General features: G+C 34.9%; 1 protein-coding gene across 2 annotated transcripts; it reads left to right on the top strand.

The window, feature by feature from the left end:
- The first annotated feature begins 9,525 nt into the window (after positions 1 to 9,525).
- LOC110683995 (transcription factor bHLH137-like) lies at positions 9,526 to 14,659 on the top strand. 2 transcript variants are annotated; one of them, XR_002503713.1, is made up of 8 exons: positions 9,527 to 10,153; positions 10,237 to 10,377; positions 10,618 to 10,683; positions 10,791 to 10,859; positions 11,452 to 11,538; positions 11,644 to 11,865; positions 13,064 to 13,213; positions 14,169 to 14,659. XR_002503713.1 is itself a non-coding variant. In XM_021860389.1 (7 exons), the coding sequence occupies exons 1-7, from the start codon at positions 9,815 to 9,817 to the stop codon at positions 13,157 to 13,159; spliced, it is 1,020 nt and encodes a 339-aa protein (XP_021716081.1). In that variant the 5' UTR covers positions 9,526 to 9,814; the 3' UTR covers positions 13,160 to 13,527. The 2 variants fall into 2 exon arrangements, 1 of the variants encoding a protein (XP_021716081.1); XM_021860389.1 differs by lacking the exon at positions 14,169 to 14,659 and having other exon boundaries at positions 9,526 to 10,153; positions 13,064 to 13,527.
- Positions 14,660 to 16,771: the final 2,112 nt, after the last annotated feature.

Raw genomic sequence — 16,771 nt, 5'->3', positions numbered from 1 at the left:
ACCCTGCATCAAGTAATTTTTTAACTTCGGCGGCTGCCGCCTGACTTCTTTCTTCGCCATGGTTCCGCTTCTTCTGCCGTACCGGCTTCTTTTTCGGATCTACGGCCAGTTTATGTACCGCTAGATCAGGACTAATGCCTGGCATTTCATGGACTTCGAATGCAAAGATGTCCTTGTATTCTTTCAATAGTTTGTGAAAGTCGTAACCCAGGTCCCTTAGAGCAGTCGTCCCAACCTTGATTGTTCTGTCAGGACGCGAGTCATCTAAGATCAGGTCCGTATGCTCACCAGCTGGCTGAGGGCGGAATTCATCCGACCGCTCCTCTGCCAATGATTGCTATTTTCTGTCTTTTCTTGCGGCCCCTGTCTGGGATGCCTTTCTCTTCTTGCCGCCTGCTTCTTGAACAGGCGCACTCTCCTTGACATTGTCAAGGTCTATTTTTCCACCGCTCGACATAGTGGCCATAACAGTGGGCTTGACATCCGAGAGATAGCACTCTCGGGCCATCCTCTGATCTCCCCTTAGGGACCCGACTGTTCCATTATCCCTCTCAAACTTGAGCAACATAAGAGATGGGATTATAACAGCCTTGGAATTATTCAGGGTTGGTCGTCCCAGAATCATGTTGTAGGCCGAGAGTTCTTCTACTACCAGGAACCGGACTACCATGTGTCGTCCTTCCCCTTTTTCACCCAGGCGGATGGGTAAATCCACTCGTCCCACTGGGTGGACGACTCCTCCTCCAAACCCTACTAAAGGGTGGGATGCCGGATGTATGCAATCAGTCTGATATTTTAGTTTCGACAGACATTTGCTACTGATGAGATCTGAGGAGCTTCCGGTATCTATGAGGATTCGGCCAACTCTCTGGTTGGCCACTTTACATTCAATAACGATAGGGTCGTCATGCGGCCCTCTTACCCCTCCTAGATCTTCTTCAGTGATGACAATCTCAGGAAATGAATATTTGGAGGGTCGTTCTTGGTGAACGGAATTTACATCTAGCCGTCTGATATTGTCTTTGTTGCCCCTAATAGTGGGGCCACCTCCTGAGAAGCCATCTGCAATGGTGTAGACGACTGCATCATCTGTATCGGAGCTGTCGGCCTGTTGATTCTTTTTGGCCGACTGCTTTTTCGAGGAAGTGTTCCCCGTAGATTTCTTGACATAAGTGTCAAGATCACCTTGCTCAGCCAGGCGGTCCAGATACCGCATGAGACTGATGCATTCATTGGTGTGATGACCAACATCTTCATGATAATCACAGAATTTTTCTTGGTTCCGGTTGTTTGCAGAACCCTTCATGGGGACCGGCTTCTCAATTGAGATCCGTCCCTTGATTTCCTTTAGGATAAATTGGCTATCCTTGTTAAACGCATACTTTAGGGAGTATGGTTTGAATTCTTTTTTCTTCTTCTGGGCCGGCTGTTTAGAGGAATCAGCCGCCCAGACCTCTTTTCTCTTCTCATCTTTGTTTGACGACTGTTTCTGTCGTCCTTCTCTTTTGTCGGACCTTTTCCCGTCTGACTGTTTTACCGTACTACAAAGATCAGTCGCCTGTATATAGGCTTCCGCTTCAATCAAGGCCTCTTGAAGAGTCGCCACCCTCTTTCGGACCAAATCAAATATGAAGGTCGACCCGTCTTTGAGACCTCTGAAAAAGTCAGTATAGGCTACTTCATCCGGTAACCCTTGAATCTGTATTCTCATCAGGTTAAACCGCCTGATGTAAGAACGAAGCCCCTCCTTCTCGCCCTGCTAAATTGTTCCTAAATCAAGGGTCGTCTTCTTCGCAGGGATGTTCATGGCGAAGTTGGAGGTGAATAAGTAAGCAAGCGTCTTGAAGTTATTTACACAACCAGTCGACAGGTTGTCGAACCATTGTTGTGCGATTCCTTTGAGAGTTGCTGGGAAACACTTGCACCAAGTAGGATCATCCAACCCTTGAAGGTACATCAGGTTGGTGAATGCCATCAGATGGTCTTCTGGGTTAGTAGTGCCGTCATAGGCGCCTACTAATACATTTTTCACTTTGGCCGGCTGAGCGGCTTCAGTAATTTCCTTGGAGAAGGCCGACGGCTGTTCACCAAGTCTAAGCAACCGTAGCTGCCAGTCCATAGGTTGGACATTTTTTGCTGCATGTCCACTAAACGGAGGTGGCTGTAAAAAATATTGTTGTTGCGGTACAAACGGTAAGTTTGGTACTGCCTGGTCGCTATGAAAGCCGGACTGACGGGAGGTGCCGCCTGACTGACCCTCATGATACGACTGAGTATGCCTCATCGAGGAATTTCGCAGACTGTCTTGGAAGTTTGAAGTAGAGGCCGAGCGTCTGTGTATGTTTTCCTCGACCCGTCCGCCTGAATATGACGAACAGGTTTCCTATTTCCTGGAGTAGGAAAACGGTATTTTGTGAAATCAAGGGCAGGTGGCTCCCACTTCCTAGATTTAGGATGAGGGGTCGCCTCTCGCCCTTGAACTGGCTTCCTCTTCCGTGAAGTGGAGGGTTTCTTAGCCGACTGCTCCTTGTCCAGAGCAGGCGGCTTCTTGTTGATCAACTCTTGAATTTCTCCCTTGAAGTCCCTCATGAAGGTCATGAGTTCGTTCCTTGTGATGGGAGCAGACCCATCAGTCGGCTGCTGCCGAACAGGCGGTGCGTCTGCTGGCTCGCTTCCAGTTTGAAGATGTTCCCGTTCCTTCCTTTCGGTATGACGGGTACGTCGGGCCCTTAGGGTCCCGTCTGAAGCTGTGTGAGCTTCAATTTCAAATTCATTCTCAGTATCGTGGTCCGACTGAACTAGAGAATCGTCCAGGGGACGTCTCTCTTCAGGAGCCGGTACAAACGTGGGTGCCATCTCAGAAGTACTCTCCCCACAGACGGCGCCAAAATATTTCGGGGTTTTCTGATGTCCTGCGGGAGAGTTACAATTCCGAGACTGGAACCGGACGCCTGTACCTGCAAAACAAACGGATGCTCCGGATGATTGGAGATCCGCCTCCGACGGTCAAGTTAGTACTTGATTAAGGAGTAATTAATGCGGAAATTAAAGTGATTGGGTCTCTCTAGGTGAGAGTGTTTAATGTGTGTAATCTGCGTTTTTTCCCTTAATGAGGATTAAGGGAGGTATTTATAACCTCGGGAAACGTGCCAATCTAGGTTTAGGTTAACCTTGGGCTGATTGGGCTTCCCTCGGAAGTTGGGCCTAGGTGACCGGCTTCTCCATTAGGCATGGAGTATGCCACGTGTCATGACATAATAAGTCCAGGGTGGACGAATAGGCGTGTGCCACGTGGCAAGCCCTGAGAGGTCCAACTGGGGGACACTTGGCAGGACCTGATTGGCCCACGTGGCGCATTCCGATTGGTGGGAGAAAAATCCCCTAATCAGATTCCATTCCTTATAAGGCCAAATATATTTATGGGAATTCATTATCTTGAGTATTATGTAGATTATACAAGTAGATTTGGAAATAATACATTCTCTATCTATTCCAATAAAAATGTTAGGGTATATTTAAAATACATGATTGATATTTTTGATTAACTAGCTTTTGAGATGACTTGTGATTTTTTCCTAAAAAATATAGGACATATTTGTCGAGACATAACTTTAACCATTAATATCCCTAATTGTCTATTAAGTAAATATTAGAGATATCAACGTAAAAGTTGTAAAAACAAAAATAAAAATAGACATCTTAACCAATGCACGCAATGATATATTATATAATAATATTTATTCATTTTATAAATATTAATATCACGGCTCTGTTCACTTCACCTTATTTTTGCTAAATTTAAATTATTTTTACTGAAGTGAAATTAATTTTACTGAACGGAAATTATTTAAACTGATTCTCTATATATTTCTTCTTTAGAGATACTAATTTTTACTGAACTGAAATTAATTTTACTGAGCTAAACTTTTTTTTACTGAATATTATTTTTGTAAGGTGAACTGAAAAGAGCCTTCATTGTATAATACTTCCTCCGTTCCAAATTAGATGTCGCGTTTTTTTATCACGTTTGCCAATACAAAAGTTCAATCGAAAATATTTTTGATTATATTATTGTAAAAAATACTAAAAATTGAATTTTAATTAAGTAAATAAAAAAATGAATCTAACAAGATCCTACATGACTATTTTTTTTAATACCTATAAATCACAAATGTTAGTCAAAACAAAGTTAATAAATAGTGTCAAAAGTCAAAACGTGTTATCTAATTTGAAATGGAGGAAGTAGTAAATAAAAACTAAGTGAAAAAAAGTATAAAAATAGTGCATTAGTCAAAAAAATGCAAATATTTGTGTTAAAAAAAAAATATACAAACATTAAAAAACAGTAATAATTCTTACCGATCTTCTTACTCTCATAACTTTAAAGATGATCTATTATGATATGTCATTATTAACTAATAATTTTGCGCAAAATACAAGTTACCAGTTTTAACCCCGGTGGCATATAACAGTGACATAATCCAGGACAGTGCAACAAATCTTCATTAAATTTAGAAATTGTCACCTTAATCGTTTTCAAAGTTTTATACCATATAAGATTAGATGGATGTAACTTGATAAGATAAGAACACTTTATTGTTTTATCCTCTAATGTAATCATTAATTGGCACTAATTCGTATTAGTTAAGAACAGATAATAAGTTATGACAAAAATTAAAAATTAAAAATTAAAAAGTGACATTATTTTAATTTGACTGTCATTGCAAATATGTTAAAAATAAAGGTGTAACACAACTGTGCAGTCAATAAGCCGTGACTGTACGTGTGAGTTGACACCACGCTATATGATTAGCATATATGATTTGATTTTATTTAGTTATTTATTTTTCTTTCTTCTAAGGAGTACATAATTAAAATTGTATGACTTGTAAATGAATCTAGAATTTCCTAGAACTTATTCTATCCAATCAAAATGTATTGTGTTATGGACTGTTCTTGTTGTTTGGTTAACATATACTCCCTTTATCCGTTATTGTTTGCACCATTTAATTCAAAAAACTCTCACAAAAAATAGGCTCATAGTGCAAACTAAAATGAATTGAGGGAGTAAGAAGTAGAAATTTTCATAAACTTTCAACTTAAAAAAATAGTGGAAAACTTCCTATAGAAATTTCTAAGGATACTTATTTAGTGGAGAGTATGGAGACTATGTAAATAAATTCCTACAAATAGGACATTCTACTTTTCCCATTTCACAAAATATTATTCAACCAAACAACTCACCTATTTTGCACTTTCTAATAATTCAAACAAACAACTCACCTATTTTGCACTTTCTAATAATCTATATACGGAGTAATACTCAAGGTCGATAATAAATTTTGCTATCATCTTAAATTCTCTAATATTCTATATTAATATGAACATGAATCCCATCTAAAATGATCATTATATATAGATTATAAGGCCAAATATAATCAAAGGTTCTTACCAAATAAGAAAGTGTTGCAATTATTATAAAACAGACGTAAAAAGTAAAGTGATGTAATTATTACGAAACGACACTAATCTAATAATTAAGACAATGAGCAACGTATTCCCAGGCCATTTTTCTTATAATGCATGCAGCTAAATTCATTGCATGCTCAAAGTAGTAAAAAGTAAACAACTAACAATTAAATTTTTAATCTGACATGATTAGATAAAATTTTAACAAGAATAATTTTAGAGTAATATATTTCTAAAATATGTTTGAAGCTTACTTAATTAATAATCTGGTACTAGCCTTTCAATAATCACTGCTATCTTTCAACATCGTGAAAATAGTGAATTGATTACGAATTAAATGGTTGTTCATGAATTCAACGTTATAATATAAAATTATCTGAATAATTTCTGGCTTTCAGAAGACTCTCTGAAGAAGTTTCAAACAACTCTAAAACCTGCTACAAGGTAGCTTAGCTTGTTTGTTTATAATTAGTGTATGTTATGTTGTATTGTTGCCTTGTTGGTATTAACTTGATAATATACTTCCAACATCAGAAGTCATTTTTGTAGTAATTTTTTTAGATGGACTGCTGGTTATGATCTACGACCATGACTATATGTCTATATATATTGATAATACGTAGTACAAAGTATATGAACTCTGAACAGTAGGGCTGTTCGAGGTTTGAATGAGACGAAACATGTAAATTTGGTGTTTGTATTAGTTGTTTGTGTCGTTGTTTCTTTTAATTGATAAATTTTGCGAAATTTTATAAGATCATTTACTTCGTATTTATTATTAGTCGTACATCATAAATACTCCGTGTAAAACTAACTATTGTACAAAAATATACTTGTACAAGCTTGTGAGTAATGTTGCTTTATAATCTATCTAAACAAATGAAGTAGTTTTATTAGTCACAATAAAGTAAGATGATGATAATAATAATAATAATAATAATAATAATAATAATAATAATAATAATAATAATAATAATAATAATAATAATAATAATAATAATAATAAAAAAAAAAAAAAGGGTCCAAGTAATTTTAAGTTCATATGAAGTATAATTTAAATTTATGCAATATCACATATACCTAGGCCATTTTCATTTTAATACTCCACCCGTTTCATAATCTTAATCCCATATGGAATCAATCACATAAAATAAGAAAAGAAGAATATTTGGAATCTAACATTAAAGTACAAAATAATTCATAATTAGTTACCTTATTTATTTATTTATTTATTTATTTATTTTTTTTTTTTTGGGGGAAAGCATAAGTCATAATGCATAATTCAAGGTAGAGATTTGCTTACTTAGATCCATGTCATCAATCCACAACCAATTAATTACAAAAAAATTAAGTTAAAAATGGAATATATTCAATATAGGTAGTTGTTTTTGAAACACCCAAAATAGTATATGAGACTAACATTATGAAATGGAGAGAATATTAAAATTAGATTTAAAAAGTTTATAACTTCAAATTAGTGAATATTACTTATATAGGGGCATCTAGTGGTAAGAGGTTGGCCTCATGACTTAAAATCAAATCCAATTAAAAGTGATCAAATAGATTTGATAGGTGTCAATTCAGTAGAGTTTTTCTCCTTACCATAAAAAAAGAAAAAAAAATAAATAAATAAAAATAAAATAAAAATATCTATTGTAAAACCCAAAGCTACTCAAATATAATAAAAAGGAAAAATTCATGGGAATAATCCCACCTTTGGGCCGTTCATTATTTAAAAATCCCACATTTGGATTATTTTTTAATAATCCGACCTTTACCCCCAATTCTTTTTTAATGGTCCCAACCGGTCATGTAACCTGTACCTATTATAACAGGTTACATGACACGTGGCGGCCTGTGATTGGTCAAATTTTTTAAAAAAAAAAATGTTAAATTTATATAAAGAAAAAATAAATAAAAAATTAATTACAAATTAGCCCAAGCCACCACCCTTCCCAGCCGGAAACCACCATCTCCTTCCCACCTTCCACCACAGCCCCACCCCCTTCATATGAAACCACCGCAACCCCACTCCCCCTTCACCTGAAACCACCCCTTCCGCTCCCAAATCCGACCACCCCACCCCTTTTCCCTCTGAAATCCGAGTGGGTTGCAGCGGGGACGATTTGTGGCGACTGCTTGCAGTTTTTGCCGGAGGTGGGTAGTAGCGTGATAAGGGAGAGGGTTGCGCGTTGCGCTAGTGTAAGGGGAGGGAATTTCGAACAGTGCCGGTGAGAGGGGATAGGGTTTTGGTCGGTGTCGGTGTTTATGGTGAGGGTTTCAAGGTGTACTGGTTTCAACGGTGGGGTTTTGGGGGTGTCTGATTTCGGGGTGGGGTGTGGCTGGTTTCAGGTGGGTTGTGGCCGTTTTCGTGTGGGGTTGTGGCCGGTTTCAGGTGGGTTGTGGTCGGAAAGGCAGGGTGGCTAGTAAGGGAGGGTGGCCTGGAAGAAGGTGGTGAGGGCCATGGTGGCCGGATGGAGGAAGGGAGCTGGGATTATGGTGGGGCGGAGAGGTGGTCGGGGTTGGGGCTGGTGGCTCAGTGGCTGGGCAATTTTTTTAATTTTTTTTTTGAAACCAAAATGGATTTTAATTTTAATTATTTTTAGAAAAGTTAGTTTTAAACTAGTTAATTAAAATTAATTAGTAGTTTTCAGAAAAATTAAAATTAATTAGTAATAATCTTTTCTTAAAAAAAATTAAAATAAAAAGTTATTTTTTGACCAATTATGTTGTGACACGTGTACTTTAAACCAAAAAATAAAAAAATTACATACTCAACCGGTTCCATGTAAAATGGGACCATTAAAAAAGAATTGGGGATAAAGATCAAATTATTAAAAAATAATCCAAAGGTGGGATTATTAAAAACGAACGGCCTAAAGGTGGGATTATTCCCATGAATTTTTCCTAATAAAAAATACTATTGTTTTTTTGATGCAAAAGCGGTCAAAATTACTATTGTAAAACCCAAAGCTACTCAAATCCAACGACCTTAGCTTAAGAATTATGATGTATTTGAGTCATTTGTATTTGTTTATTTTCATAACTTATCTATACTAAAATTTACTATAATTCCCTCTATTTTTTTTTAATTGTTTGATGTGGTTAACTTTGACACTTTACAATTAGTAGATTTAAAATAAAGCTGATACAGTAAAGATTTACATGACCAAAAGACAATAGCAATCTGGTACAATTAAAAACGGAGGGAGAGTAAACTTATTTGTCTAAACTAATTAAACTCATCTATATTAATATGTAGATTTGTAATGTGTTGTAAACTTGTAATCACCTTATTTACTTATATGAACACAACTAAGCTAACTTATCTTAGTTGTAATTTTAACTTGGATATCCTTATCAACCCTTATCAAAACTTATTTTTCCTAAGCTTATTTTATCTAAATTTATTATACTTGAAATAAATGAAAAAAAATGATTGTACCAAATCGACTCTATTTTCACTTATTTTTAAAAACAATAAGATCAAATCAAATCAATTTAGCTTAAATCATCAAATTTGATAAGTGAATTTCACACTTTCTTGGATTTGAGCCTATGACACTGGGTTTCGTTAAGGACATCTATAAAGCATTGTCACAAAGCGATTGCGATTGCATGTGCGAAACGTTAAACCCCAAGGCTCGCTTGCCTCAAGCCAACCTTTTGCATTTGCCCAACAAGTACTATACACAACTTTAAACGAGGAATATAATTCACCAATTTTCGAACCAAGAATGAAACACTTCAACTAATCCAAAAGCTTCAAATTCTTATCTCCTACCAACACATTCTATTTTGATCAAATCCTCATCCAACCCTTCAATTAATCACTACACCTCATCAAACATGGATAGTTCTAGACATTAAACTCCATCCAAAAAAAAAAAAAAAATCTTGATGATAAAGCTACCATCTCATCTCCTTAAGTAGCCCCCACCTTCCCCCAAAGAACCTTAACTATTCACAACAGCTTCAGAAAGAGAGGGTTAGACAAGACCAGTCAAATTACACTTAATTTTTTTTTATTTTTTCCTTTTAATTTACAAAAATAAATAAATAAATAAATAAAATTTTTAAAAAAATTATAAAAAAAAAAAAAAAATCCAAGCAATAAAACCAACAATAACGATGCTATTGTTTTTTTCTTCTGTTTCAGACTTTATATATACCTCTCTACCATTCCTTTACTCAGAACCTCAGACTCAAAAAACACTCACTTTTCTCTCTCATCCATTTTTTTTCCAGAGAATCCAATTCAAATCCTGTGCTATAATTTTCACAAAGACTTCAATCTCCATTATAATTAATACTCATCAAAAAGCTATTACTTTACTTAGCTTCCATGGCAGCTTTTCAGCAATACCCTGCTTCTTTTTTAGTTGACTCTGTTTTCATGCCCGCCATTAAAACTCCTGAAATTGGAGCTTTCAATGAATTTATTGCTAAATCCAATCAATTTTACGCATCATCTGAAAAATCCCAGGACCCTTTTACTATTTATAGTCAAGAGGGTTCTTCCATTGATAATGAACCTTCTTCTGTAAGTGAAAAACAGAGGACTGAGAGTTTATCAATGGCGGATAAAGGTGATAGTAGTGATCAAATGACTCAAAGTTCGGTTCCTGTTGATAAAAAGAGGAAGTCTCGAAAAGGGTCTTCCTCAAATTCTGCTAATTCTAAGGTATTCCATTCGAATGGAGCTTTTATATAATGCACGTTAGGTGTTTGATAATATGCCTAAATGAATTTGGTAATTTTGTATAGGATGTTAAACAAGCTAAGTGTAAGAAACAGAAGGAAGATAAAGAAGCAATGAAAGATACAAGTGATGAACCACCAAAGGGTTACATTCATGTTAGAGCAAGGAGGGGTCAAGCCACTGATAGCCACAGTCTTGCTGAAAGGGTATAATAGTCATTTCTTATATATTATCGTTTATTATTTGACATTTATTTTTGGACCCATTACGGCTAGTTTTCAGTTTTTTGGTTTTTTTATTTAAAAATCTTATTATAAACATTTGTTGTATAAAAAATCTTATTAAATCTTATTATTTGAAATAATTCATTTGAAAACTCACAATGATAACAAACATGTCCTTAGTAGTAGAAAAAATTAACTTATTAATATTCGGGATTTTGACAGGTGAGGAGAGAAAAAATCAGTGAGAGAATGAAGACGTTGCAAGCAATTGTTCCAGGTTGTGACAAGGTGGGTTTAGCAGGAATTATATATGGCATACTCTGTTTTATTTTGTTATGATTTAGTTGTGTGTAAGTTGTTTAATTGACAATTTCATATGTCTTGGTTGAAAATAGGTCACTGGAAAGGCCCTCATGTTGGATGAGATAATCAATTATGTCCAATCCTTACAAAGTCAAGTTGAGGTATATTTAAATTTAATTCCAGTATTATCATTTTTTAAATCGTTTTTATGTCAAAAGATATTTATCGACACTTGCATACACTATTGAACTGTGAGTTTCAAATGTACACAAGTTACTAAGTTAGTATTGTTGAGTACTAATGATATTAGAATGAGAACCTTTTGTGGGTACGACCATTCTTTCATGTCAATTAAAAGTTTCACCAACTTGGTAAATTTTGTCGTTATATTATCTTCAACATACGATCACTTGAGAATTTTTCCTACATATGTTAATAGTCACTATCTTAACATATTCAAATACTTTTAGGTTGAATTCACAATATCATTAGTATGGTGAATTATGTTTCTATTTAAGGCAAGATTTCTAGAAATCACAATATTTAATCTGTTAATGATTTATTGAAACTAGAGATGATGGTATATATGTACTTTTAGACCATGTAATAATTTCTGCTAAAGGTTGAAAGTATCCTATTATGATAATTCCAATAGAATATTACCTGTGTATTATTGTATCACTATTATTTCTGTAAGGTAACTGTAGATTTTCTCTGGGAAATGTACCCTTAATTATATCTTCATTTTTACAGTTTTTGTCAATGAAGCTTGCTTCTCTGGACCCCATGGTATATAATTTTGGATTAATGGATCATGATCCTATGATGTTTGGAACACAGGTACAATAAATATATTATTATCTTAAAATTATTGCAACATTTGTTAAATAAGGATTATTTATTTTTCCAAATTTTCTTATTAATTGAAATGTCATGAAAATTTAGGCCATGACCAATGGCATGACATTGCCAATGCAACCACTAGTGCAACCCACCAGCAACGGCGGTAGTAGCATTGATCAACCTCAAGCTTTTGCCACCACAAACGCCGTGAGCTGCTCCACCACGAGCTCGGCTTCAACTCCCACCTTTACTAGCCCTGTTGTTGATAGCTCAACCAGTTTAATACAACAACAGGAGCAGAAGCCAAGTTTGCTTCCTTTACAGGTATTGTAAGAACAGAGCACATTTTAACTACTTTGACAAAGATAGGCAGATTAGAACTGTTGGAACAACAAGTGTGTAGTGTGTGAATTTTGTGAAAAAACTCAAAGTCCCACATTGGTGGGAAATGAGAGTTTTACTCTCTTTATAATATAGAGAGTGGGCTAAAGGGGTGTGGCCCTTGGGCTACCCACATTTTGTGGAGAGGGAGGGCTGGGTCGGGTTTGGGTTTGGGTTATTAAACAAACTTAATTTTTGTTACCGGTTTGATTAATATTCAGTTACAAAACGTTTTACTGTTTTGGTTTAAATTAACGAATACAAAACGTTGCAGTAAAAGGACTGATTTAATGCCTTGATTCTTGCTTAACGAATACACTAATTGCAGTAAACGTTGCTAATCTTTCTCCCGTTTTCATGCTTAAGCTGTTACATATCTTTACCTATAAAAGGACGGTTCCAGCTTTGTTTTTAACAACACGAAAAAAAAAACAGAAAACCACTTTGCAAAATATATTTTCTCTTCCTCTCAAAACAGTCGACCAGTTTCTTTCTGATTTTCTGGTGTTCCATTGTCCGGTGGTTCGGTGCAAAACCGCCGGTATTTTATACTTGTGAAAGACTGTTTTATCCTGGGGGCATCCGGTTTGGTACGAGCTGCTTGCACAAGTTTGAGACAGTGCCGCGAATGTTCTAAAGAGAGCGACATAGTCCGCGACTCAGTCTTATTCTCGGTAACATTGTTCTTACTATTTTATTTGTGCAATTCCGTTTATAACAAGAACTAACATTTCACTAAAGGATGGACCAAAAACATCAATTACAAATATTAGTAGTAGGGACCAAACCAAAATGCACTTAACCTATATTGAAAATTTTCGACACATTTTTAATTAGTCTCCCAACCGTCTCTAGTGTATGTACTCTTTAAAGATTAATAAATAATCAGGAAAACATTGATTATTGTAACAAGAAAATGCGGTGGGAAACTAGAAACTAAAGAAGAGTAAATCGGATCGTGTTCTATCAAAAAAAAAAAATATTTTGTAAGAAGGATCGTACTCAATGTGTTTTGGTAGTTTGGGTAGTAGCCAAGTAGGCCAAAATGTTGTTTGGAAGGACCACCATGTTTAAAATAGTTTTGGTAGTAAGCCAAAATAATTCTGGAATTGTTTGATTTAATTAAACATGTCATTTTCAGGATGCCGGGAGTTTATACTGGGGATTAAATGAGCAGCAACGACAAAGCATCATTAATCAACTTGGATTCAGCAACAACTTGTATTCATTTCAGTAGAAGATCATCATTCTTACTAGCTAAGTAGCTAGAAATCTCTTTTATTAGAAAACTGTAAGTATATATCATAAAAATTATATATACATGCTAGAGTTTCCATTTTCTCCAATCCATTATCCCGAAGCCGGACTTACTAAATCATAATCAGCATCCCGTGTTAGAATTAATCAGTGACAAATCAAGAAATTTATATAATGATTTTGGAACATATATAGTTAAGAGTGAGATGAAGATCAAGAATCATTGTTTGAAGGGGTTGTAATATCTGATGTAATTAATATTTTTCTTTTTCCGGCGTTGGGATGTACCTCTCTCTTGTTTTTATATAAATTTATTTACTCATATAAATTATAGTAAAAAAAAAAAAAGATCAAGTTATGTTCCCATGCTAGGATTCATGATTGAGCATCCATAACTTATAAGGGGTAGGTTAAGGGGTGAGGGCATGTCTTCCTTGTTTGAAGTTAGGGATAACATTAGGCAATCAAGGCATGTTATGGGGCCTAGCTTGCTCCTAATACCCCCTAGCCCCCAACCAAAGATAGAAAATAAAAATAATAATAAGAAAAAAAAAATCCCCATTTACTTGGTTCTTTTGTCATGTTATTGTTATCAAGTTGCAAAATATATTATTTTTGGATTTAAACAATATTAAAAATGACAAATTAGTTATTAAACATCAATATTGTTGCCGAAATGCCATGTTTTGTAAACACAATGGACATGCATGTATGGTCTCATTCATTGAGACTTTAAGGCACTAGAAAATAAATGTACATTTTAAATTGTAGATGAACCAATCCCGTCAATCTTACATACTCTTGCTTCGAACTTCTAACCACAACTCTCCAAAACTTAACCTTAAAAAGCTACATCATAATGTATAATGAACAAATTGGTCGATCATCTTAATTAAAATTAAGTACGATGCACTTTAAATAAAGCCTTTTGATCTCCGTCTACTTCATACTGATCACATCCTCTTTTTATTGTTTGTATGTGATTCCAGAATGCAAAGATTATATGAAGAAAGAGGTGCCAACAAAGCAAGGGAATTGAAGAGACATTATGTTCAAAAAAACACTAATGATGAAAAGAAAGAAGAATTCTCTCTACTTTGTGTCAGCTCCAACAATTGAGATAGAAGAAGAAATTCCTTTACTCCAAATTGGCTATGATTCTTGATTTTCAATTCAAAATATTTCTTATTTTTGAAGAAGCCAAAATCAATGGAAGCTATAAAAAAAATAAAATATAGAGAAAAAGAAAGAACATAAAATAAAGGACAAATCATATCCAACCAAATAAGGACCCCCATATCTTTTGAAGATCCTTGTTTATGTTCCCATTTGACTATCAATTCTGTCATCAAAATAGTTTTAGAAACTTGTTACAGTTAAGACCTAACTAGGATTGGACAAAATTATAAATCTATATTTTGTCTATGTATTTATTCAATGTACCTAGCTATTTGTTTTATATTACGAGTACTTATCCATATTACAGTGGCTTTGCTTTTACTTTTAATTTTTATTCTATTTATTTAATCTTTTCTTATTTGTAATTTTGTGTAATAAAAGTTCCATCCTTTTGTAATTACATTCTTTAAATGTAAAACTTACTCCATATATTGGTATGTAGTGCAATATTTAATGTAAGGTAACTTTAAAGAATTAAAGGTAAAGTCTTTTCCAATTAATATTAGTTATATGAATTATAATTTTTTTTCAATAAATAATAAATACGTATAATATTTTGGTGGTTGTAGTGTAGGGTTATTTTGAAAATTTTCAACAATTTTGATTGTTTCGCTTTGTCCGAATTAATTTGTACCGCCAAGGCAAGAGTATAACAGACGTGTTATCTTATAAAAGGATTGTACAGATTTATTGTATCAAAAACTAAATTACTTGTATTGTAGTAATGGTTTGTGTCCTTATTTGAAATGGATCGTGTCATATATAGGTGATACGACTACTCATATCAAATTATACTGTAAAAATATCCAACTAAATAATCACGATTTTTTTGTGTCTTAATATGTACATATTCAAACATGCAAGTATGCCAACTATATTATTGGTGTTTGTATCTACTAGAAAATGTGTCCATCAAACAATTTTTTTTATAAGGTAAGATGAAGATCCTTACTGAACTAGCACCTCTCACAGGCTAAGCCAGTTCAGCTCCACAAGTTAACGCTTAGCTTGGGAATAGAGGGGGGAGCTCCGCAGGTCAACTTTGAATAAACTTAGCAACCCAAAAAATACGAGAGGCCTAAATCTTTGGCAGATTTTACCTTTAAACAACGCTTTTATTGTAAAATTAGGGAGGAAATAAATCTCTAATTCATTCCGTTTTTTCAATATACAAACCGAAAATAAAAAAGCACTCACATAATTAGAGGAATATTCTAGAACACTAAGAAAAGGTATTCGATGAAAATTTGGTAATGGTAGATAAATATATTGATAATTGAGCATCTAACCAAAAACTTCTTGAACTCCTTCACTTACCTAATTAATTTAGACTTAAGAATGTAAAATTTTATCCTACCTAATTCCCATCGGAACATGCATAAACTTAGGAGAGCTTACTTTCGAAAAATATTATCGCTCAAATTGTACGAATTACTTTTAGGAAATGACTTTTTGGTTGCGGTTAAGATTGATATGAGTAAAGCATATAATAGGCCAATTGGGACTTTTTGGTACGTGTGCTTAAGTGTTACAAATTCCCACCTACATGGTTGCAGATGATTCGACAGTGCATTTCGACTGTTGCTTACAAAGTCCTCTTTCAGGGTGGCACGAGTGATCGGTTTAGGCGGACTTGCAGTCTAAGCTAGGGTGATCCCTTATCACCCTATCTTTTCCTATTTTGCATGGACGTTCTTTTGAGAATGCTACAGCAAGGTTGCGATATAAGACTCTTTGATGGTATTAAACTAGGGCGACAAAAAGGGCCTTCTATTTCACATTTGTTCTTTGGAGATGATGCCCATTTATTCTTTAAAGCTATAGATCAAAGTTGTAAAGTTGTTGCTGATATACTCAACAAATTCTGTAACATTTCGGGCCAACAGCTCAACCTTGCTAAGTCCCGCTTTAAACTGAGCCCAAATACTCCTACCACAGTTCAGGATTCCTTCAAAAGTATTTTGGGAATGACTCAGGTTACCCAATTTGAGTTATACTTGGGGGGCCCTATTGACTAAATGGGGCGAAAGGGTATGTCTTTTCAGTTTATAGTTGACAACATTAAGAAAAGAATTTTGGGGTAGAATGCGATTTGCCTTTCACTGTCGCGGAAGATAGTTCTTATCAACTCGATCCTCATAGCAATAAGTTCCCATTGTCTAAATTATTTTGAGATGCCTATTCATATTGCTAATAAAATTGACTCGCTACTAGCGACTTTTCTATGGGCAAACAAGGAGAACAAAGAAATGCACTAGTAAGGACAAAGTGAGTCTCCCAAAGGGTATGGGAGGACAGGGGATTCGAAGTTTGGGGTGTTTCAATAAAGCGTTACTGATGAAGCAGGCATGGAGATTATCTCAGAAACCCCAGCTTTTGCTTTCAAAGGTTTGTGCAACTTGGTTTCGTAACC

Source organism: Chenopodium quinoa, unplaced genomic scaffold (assembly GCF_001683475.1).
Source record: "Chenopodium quinoa cultivar QQ74 unplaced genomic scaffold, ASM168347v1, whole genome shotgun sequence".
NCBI lineage: Eukaryota > Viridiplantae > Streptophyta > Magnoliopsida > Caryophyllales > Amaranthaceae > Chenopodium > Chenopodium quinoa.
The sequence above is the reverse complement of the archived record's forward strand: the minus strand, read 5'-3'. Positions and strand labels throughout refer to the sequence as shown.

Excerpts from the sequence above, each read along its gene's own strand:
- LOC110683995 (XM_021860389.1), top strand. The coding sequence starts at position 9,815 with ATGGCAGCTTTTCAGCAATACCCTGCTTCTTTTTTAGTTGACTCTGTT. Across the intron at positions 10,154-10,236 it reads CAAATTCTGCTAATTCTAAG|GATGTTAAACAAGCTAAGTG; the intron begins GTATTCCATTCG and ends AATTTTGTATAG. Across the intron at positions 10,684-10,790 it reads TTGTTCCAGGTTGTGACAAG|GTCACTGGAAAGGCCCTCAT; the intron begins GTGGGTTTAGCA and ends GGTTGAAAATAG.